Genomic DNA, 7,472 nt, shown 5'->3' with positions numbered 1-7,472 from the left:
CTGAAGATCCATTGTACTCTATCCTATAGTATGGACGGAGGGAGTAGAAATGAACCATCTATGATTGAGGAGCATCCTCGGTTCTAAAGAGATTTAAGCTCCAATTATTTTTTATTTTGTTTTTTTGAAGCAAGAGATTTAAGCTCCGATTAAACAACGCTTTGTACCTGCCCTTTGAGACCGGTGTGTCACCCAACACAAGCTCCAGAGGCTCAAGATGATGTCTAATGGTAGTGGACCAGAGTGGGGCCGCACCTACCGGCATCGAACCCTCGACAGGGCTTGAAGAACTGCCCGGTAGAAATCGGGTTTCTCTGAGGTGCCACGGATCCAAGAAGACGAGCACGCGATCTTCCTCAAGGAGTGCTTTCGACACACACGAACCTGGTCGTCGCCAAAAACCCATGGTTGCAACCTCTGAGAGGCAAGCTACAGGAGGTAGGAGCAAGTGGAGGAAGCAAGGAAGAGATCTTGGTACTATGATGAGCGACTTCCATGTTTACCTAATGGGTTTTCACATATAATCAGAAGCACAACAGGTGAAATCTGAGTTCATCATAAATCGCAATGCCGAGCAACTAAATGTCATCGGTACCACAGACAGACAGACGATCCAGGAATACGGTTCCCCAAAGCTAGCTATGTGCATGTCTAGCAAAATTCGGTAACAACAGACAACTACATCCACAAGTCAGGAGACACAATTACATCCACAAGTCACGAGTTCTGTATGTTTTCACCACACTGTAAACCACGCCGCCTGAAATGTACCACCCACTTGACCGACCGGACCGAGTCCCGGGCCAATGCTTCACGACTGCATCTTGGCCTCGGATTCGGACTCCACCCTCTCGCCGACTTGCTCCAGCAGAAGCTTCATGTACTCCTGACAAAATCAGCGGCTCTTGTTACCAACTAATGGTGGAAGGACAAAGGGGACAGAATCCCCCTCATAACAAACTCATGTACCCAGCGAACGACATATTATGCGTGTAATATAATCTCAAGTCTAGCATTCACCAACAATTGCATTCTATACGGTTAACTAAACATTATGTAATAAAGTACAATTGGACTTATTTTAAAAACTAGAGGATGTAGGGGACGTACATCAGCAAGCTCTGGGTCACTGGCAAGCTCTTCAAGCATGACCTCGATGCTCTCATCGTCGCCATAAGCCTGAGCAGCAGTCTCAAGGACAGCACCAAAGATATCCTCAGGGGCATCATGTTGCTCGATGCGTTGACATGCTTCTTGAAGATCCATCTGTCCAAGAAACAACAAAAATCAGCGATGTCGTATGTACAAGATCAAGGATTCCAGTATCTCACGCTGATCAAAAAATGGGTTTCACACGTTCAGGCGACATAAATATTTCTTGTTCCAGCAAACATTTTTCAACTCTCCGAACTGATGGCTGGTGTCCAAACATGGCATATTCAGGTAAATACAAACTGACGTACCAACTTTAGTCTTTTGTTAAACAGGATGGCGTACCTGAGAGCTTCTCGCACCTGCAGCGTCGCTTACTTCCCTGTCATTTTGTCGAGGCTGCACATCTGTACCAGCACGACGAGGTGAAGCTCCACCAAGAACTTGTGACACAACAGGCATCATCTGCTGCATCATACTGGCCAAGTCAAAACCACCTTGGCCCCTTTGTGGCGCATCCACATTTTGCACCATACTGCCCAAGGTGTCCATCACTGCACGGTTCTGTGTCAAGTCCTCCATGATGTTCCTAACATCGGCTGGTGATTCCATTCCTGTCTGAGCAGCTACATTTGACATCAGATTGCTGAACATCGGGTTGTTGAGAACACTTGATAGCATACTGCCGATGTCAACTTGCCCTTGACCACCCGGTCTTCTCATAGGCATTCCAGCAGCAGACCGGGGAGTTGAAGATGGAGCTTGAGAATTCGTAACACTGCCGCTGCTCACATTAGCACCTCTTGAAACAAGAGCTTGCAGAGCCTGCTGTCCCCTCAGAACAGCTTCCTGACTTCTAGGGACAGAAGAGGTGTTAACAGCTTCCCCAGAATCGCTGCTAGTCCCAGATAGCTTTGTTACTCTGCTACGTCTCTGCAAGTGTAGGTAACATAATCAATGACATTGTTCTCTCATCAAATAAAAATCAATGACATTGCAGCCAACAACAACAAATTACAAGCACTAGGACAATATGCAGGAAATCATTGACAGTGGGAGGAGATGTTCCCGTCGACAACAAGGTGCCTATGGTGACTTTCTAAAATCTCAAGATGATATGCCGGCTCAGTCTCTTGAAGGTACTCATATGGGTAAGGTGTGCGTGTGTGCGTTTATAGAGGTGAATGTATGCGCGTATATATGAGTGTTTGCGTATGTAATGTGTTGAAAATATAACAACATGCTGGGCTGGACAAAAAAAAGACAAACAGGGAAAGAAGTCTACGGTGTTCCACAAACAGTTGTGATGTCATCTGCATGTGTCGGCATATTTTTGTCAGGTTTCCGTCTACTTTTTGTCACGTATGCATACTCGGATTTGCCTAAGAAGAAAAAACGTACGCATACTCGGATTAATTGGGCTCTCGTATCCGTCTTCTGCACGCGTATCCGCCTCTCCCACCAATAGTTTTCCAATATAAATACTAGCGACACATTGTGGGAATTCAACCACCAAAATTACTTAGAGAGTAAATTCCCTATTTCCTCTTGGCGTCGATCACACCGGGATTGCTCGGCGGCGCCACGACGAACCCGGAGATGATTCACCTGGCGGAGGAGCAGACGCGGCGTATGTCCCCCGACGACCTCGCCGGGATGCATGAGAGGCCGCCTCAGGACCTCAAACTCGCCGCACACCAGCTGAACCAAACCAGGCGGGAGGAGATGCTTTCCATGGCGAGAAAGTTCGCCGCCGATAAGCCCGAGGAGTTCGCCGCCATCAAGGCCCAAGCCGACGCTCAGATCTCACACGCCAGGACGGTGAAGCGGGACAGGAAGGGCTTGATCATTGCCACTGTCATGCTGATCTTGGCCTTGATCCTCCTGCGGCTTGGATTCGGTGTCAAATCCACGTTAAGGGTGTGTAGTCAGTTAGATAGATGGTTTTCGGCCAAACCCAACAAATACAAGTAAAATTTCATCATTTCATGTATACAATTACGTGATATTTACAGATACTTGCATCGGAGGTTTATAGTTCTGGCGCTACTTGTTGGATTTATCTAGGTTTTGTCCTAAATGTCCGTGGTGCCCGACTTCGCCGTGTATTGGAGAATCGTCAACGGAGAACTATATATTCTTTGTTGTTCTTTTCTCATATGTCTTTTAATGTAACAGATTGGAAGTGCATGTCCTAGGTTTTTTTTTTTTTTGGTTCTTCGGCCAAAATCAACAAACACAAGTAAAATTTCATGTATAAATGTATGCAATATTTTAAGATTTAGAGATACTTTACATCATAGGTTTATAGTTCTGGCGCTACTTGTTGGATTATCTAGGTTTTGTTCTTCAGGAATTGAGCTATCAACAAAAATTGCAATGAAAAAATGTCCTATACATTTGTTGCACCAAATAAAAATATATCTTATGCTCAATTATAATTGATCAAAAAGACGTTTTGGATGGTGATTGCGGGAACAACACACTAGTACTAAGCTGCATCAGAACTGAGCGGAGGGGGTTTGAGAAGATGAGCAGCACAAATTACATAGCAGGGCAAAAGAAGCAACTTAATCAATTGCTAAAATTGTAAAAGGAACGTTGTAAAAAGTTGGTCCATTGTAAAAATGAACCATCTATGATTGAGGAGGGTCCTCGGTTCTAAAGAGATTTAAGCTCCAATTGATACAAACAACGCTTTGTGCCTGCCCTTGAGACCGGAGTGTCACCCAACCCAAGCTCCAGAGGCTCAAGATAATGCCTAATGCTAATGGACCAGAGCAGAGTGGGGCCGCACCTACCAGCATCGAACACTTGACAGGGCTTGAAGAATTGCCGGTAGAAATCGGGTTTCTGAGGTGCCACGGATCCGAGAAGACGAGCACACAATCTTACTCAAGGAGTGCTTTCGACGTGCGTGAGTCTGGTCGTCGCCAAAATCCATGGTTGCAACCTCTGAGGGGCAAGCTATAGGAGGTAGGAGCAAGTGGAGGAAGGAAGGAAGAGATCTTGGTCCTATGGTGAGCGACTTCCATGTTTACCTAATGGATTTTCACATATAATCAGAAGCATAACAGGTGGAATCTGAGTTCAGAGTAAGTCGCAATGCCGAACAATTAAATCTTGTTGGTATTTGTGACACTCCGTGCGCTCCTATTTGATACACCAACCGAACCTGAGTGATTATCCTACTAATGGATTTTAACATATAATCAGAACCACAACAGGTGGCTAACAGAAGACGACACTCAACAGCGGAAAATCCGAGTTCAGCTTAAATCACAATGACCAACAATTAAATGTCGTCGGTACCACAGACAGACTGACTGATCCAGGACTATGGTTCCCCAAAGCTAGCTATGTGCATGTCACTAGCAAAATTCGGTAACAACAGACAACTACATCCACAGACAGACACAATTACATCCACAAGTCATGAGTTTTGTATGTTTTCACCACATTGTCAACCACACCGCCTGAAATGTACCACCCACCCACCGACCGACCGACCATCACGCCACGCTTCATGACTGCTTGGCCTCGGATTCGGACTCCACCCTCTCGCCGACTTGCTCCAGCAGAAGCTTCATGTACTCCTGACAAAATCAGCAGCTTTTGTTACCAACTAATGGTGGAACCACACAGGGGGAAGAATCCCCCTCGTAACAAACTCGTGTGCAAAACGGACTACATATTATGCGTACAATATAATCTCAAGTCTAGCATTCACCGACAATTGCATTCTAGTATATGGTTCACTAAAACATTCTGTAATAAACTACAATTGGACTTGTTCGAAAAACTAGAGGTTGTAGGGAACATACATCAGCAAGCTCCGGGTCATTGGCAAGCTCTTCAAGCATGACCTCGATGCTCTCGTCGTCGCCATAAGCCTGAGCAGCAGTCTCAAGGACAGCACCAAAGATATCCTCAGGGGCATCATGTTGCTCGATGCGTTGACATGCTTCTTGAAGATCCATCTGTCCAAGAAACAACAAACATGAGCGATGTTGTATGTACAAGATCAAGGATTCCAGTATTTCACGCTGATCAGAAAATGGGTTTCACACATTCAGGCAACATAAAATTTTCTTGTTCCAACAAACATTTTTCAACTCTCCGAACTGATGGCTGGTGTCCAAACATGGCATATTCAGGTAAATACAAAATGACCTACCAACTTTAGTCTTTTGTTAAACAGGATGGCGTACCTGAGAGCTTCTCGCACCTGCAGCGTCGCTTACTTCCCTGTCATTCTGTCGCGGCTGCACATCTGTACCAGCACGACGAGGTGAAGCTCCACCAAGAACTTGTGACACAACAGGCATCATCTGCTGCATCATACTGGCCAAGTCAAAACCACCTTGGCCCCTTTGTGGCGCATCCACATTTTGCACCATACTGCTCAAGGTGTCCATCACTGCACGGTTCTGTGTCAAGTCCTCCATGATGTTCCTCACATCAGCTGGTGATTCCATTCCTGTCTGAGCAGCTACATTTGACATCAGATTGCCAAACATCGGGTTGTTGAGAACACTTGACAGCATACTGCCGAGGTCAACTTGCCCTTCACCACCCGGTCTTCTCAGAGGCATTCTAGCAGCAGATCGAGGAGTTGAAGATGGAGCTTGAGAAGCCGTAACACTGCCGCTGCTCGCATTAGCACCTCTTGAAACAAGAGCTTGCAGAGCCTGCTGTCCCCTCAGAACAGCTTCCTGGCTTCTAGGGACAGAAGAGGTGTTAACAGCTTCCCCAGAATCACTGCTAGTCCCAGATGGCTTTGTTACTCTGCTACGTCTCTGCAAGTGTAGTTAACATAATCAATGACATTGTTCTCTCAAATGAAAATCAATGACATTATAGCTAACAACAACAAATTACAAGCACTAGGACAAAATGCAAACTTTTGAGCAATAAAATTTGTGAGACTGTAGGACTAAGAACCAGGAACTTATTAGTATTTTACCTTGGGCTGCAGGCCACCACCAAGGCCAAGTGGTCCAGACCCACCACTAGCAGTAGGTTTAGCAGACTCTCCAGTTTCTCCATCTGACGGCTTGCTCTTCAGTTCAGAATTTTCTGCTGGCATGTCCAAAGGAACATCACCTGTGTGTGTGCCTGTCATCTGTCCTCCTAAGCTGGCTGCTGCCAACTCCCCAGAGTGTTGTTGACTGCTATCAACATCCGAGACACTCACAGTACTGACGTCCTGTGGTGTCAAACTGGGATCGGATGTATTTGAAGGCACAGTACCTAAATAGAGCAATAACAACAGAAACAGGAATGGTGAACGATTTGGTACAATTTTGCCTAGAGGGAAAAGAATTCAGATTACTTCAAAAAGAAGTACCTGCGCCAGTTGCATGAGATTGCACGTTCAGAGAAGTTTGTCCATGATGAGAACCCGGCAGCTCATTTTGTACTTGTGTATTTCCTGATGTAACAGAGCTCACGGTGCCAGCTCCATTGTTTGTGGTTGGGGGGTGAGGCCCCTGGGCTGCTGGGTTCAGCACAGATGATGTAAGTGAAGCCAATGCTTGTGGATTTGCGGCCAATGCATTGGCTACCTGTGCAGATATCTGTGCTATCATAGAAGAAATAGCACTGCCTGAAGAAGCTTGTGGAATAACATATGCCGGATTTGGTTGAGATCCATTGCCCACTGCAGTCTGAGAACCTTGAGGACCAGTTGACTGGTTAGGTACTGCCACTTGGCTTCTCATTTGAACAGGAAGGATAACACCAACTGAGGACCTCCCTGGAAAGGCCGGAATAGCTGCAACAACTGTGTGTGGTGGCAATCCACGTGTAGCCGACGGGTTGCCTCCTTGAGTTCTTTCTGCATTTTGGCTTTCCCCATTGGCAGTGGTTGCAGAAGCAGTGGTTGAACCAACAGATGGACCACTTGTTGCAGAAGCACCTAGTATACAGGACAAAAGAAGAGTCAGGGGAAGCTCAGGGGATATCAAAATGTGACAAGCACTCATTGCAACTTAAAAATTAAAGCTCACATTTCATCTTATACTATCTAATTGTCATCCAAGAGACACAACACAGAACAGCAGACACAGAACACAGTATCTCAATGTGATCCCCATGCTGCATGTGCTCCCCACCGAGTGCATCAAGTGTCAAGAACACAAATGACATTTGGAAGCCAATATAATTTAAAAAAAAACATTTGTTGTATGTCCACGTATCTGTCAATCACAAGGTTTAGAAACATATCTACTTCCTCATATGAGGACACCATTTATGATGCACCTAACACCTATAAACTCAGACAAATTAATAACCAGATACAATTTAGATGCTGTTTG

The 7,472-nt window shown here is 45.6% G+C and overlaps 1 protein-coding gene across 3 annotated transcripts in view; it reads right to left on the bottom strand.

The window, feature by feature from the left end:
• Window positions 1-527: 527 nt before the first annotated feature.
• Window positions 528-7,472, bottom strand: part of LOC119319237 (ubiquitin-like domain-containing protein CIP73) — an 11,512-nt gene continuing 4,567 nt past the window's right edge. Inside the window, exons 14-18 of one of the 3 annotated variants that reach the window (XM_037593725.1) lie at window positions 6,503-7,072; window positions 6,119-6,405; window positions 1,498-2,085; window positions 1,111-1,266; window positions 528-886 (exon numbers count right to left, since the gene is read on the bottom strand). In XM_037593725.1, coding sequence (XP_037449622.1) covers window positions 812-886; window positions 1,111-1,266; window positions 1,498-2,085; window positions 6,119-6,405; window positions 6,503-7,072 — 1,676 coding nt within the window. In that variant the 3' untranslated portion in view covers window positions 528-811. Of the gene's footprint in view, window positions 887-1,110; window positions 1,267-1,497; window positions 2,086-4,384; window positions 4,749-4,976; window positions 5,133-5,363; window positions 5,952-6,118; window positions 6,406-6,502; window positions 7,073-7,472 lie in introns of those variants that run through there. The other 2 variants (XM_037593727.1, XM_037593726.1) reach the window with 2 other exon arrangements.

Source organism: Triticum dicoccoides, chromosome 6A (genome assembly GCF_002162155.2).
Source record: "Triticum dicoccoides isolate Atlit2015 ecotype Zavitan chromosome 6A, WEW_v2.0, whole genome shotgun sequence".
Lineage (NCBI taxonomy): Eukaryota > Viridiplantae > Streptophyta > Magnoliopsida > Poales > Poaceae > Triticum > Triticum dicoccoides.
The sequence above is the reverse complement of the archived record's forward strand: the minus strand, read 5'-3'. Positions and strand labels throughout refer to the sequence as shown.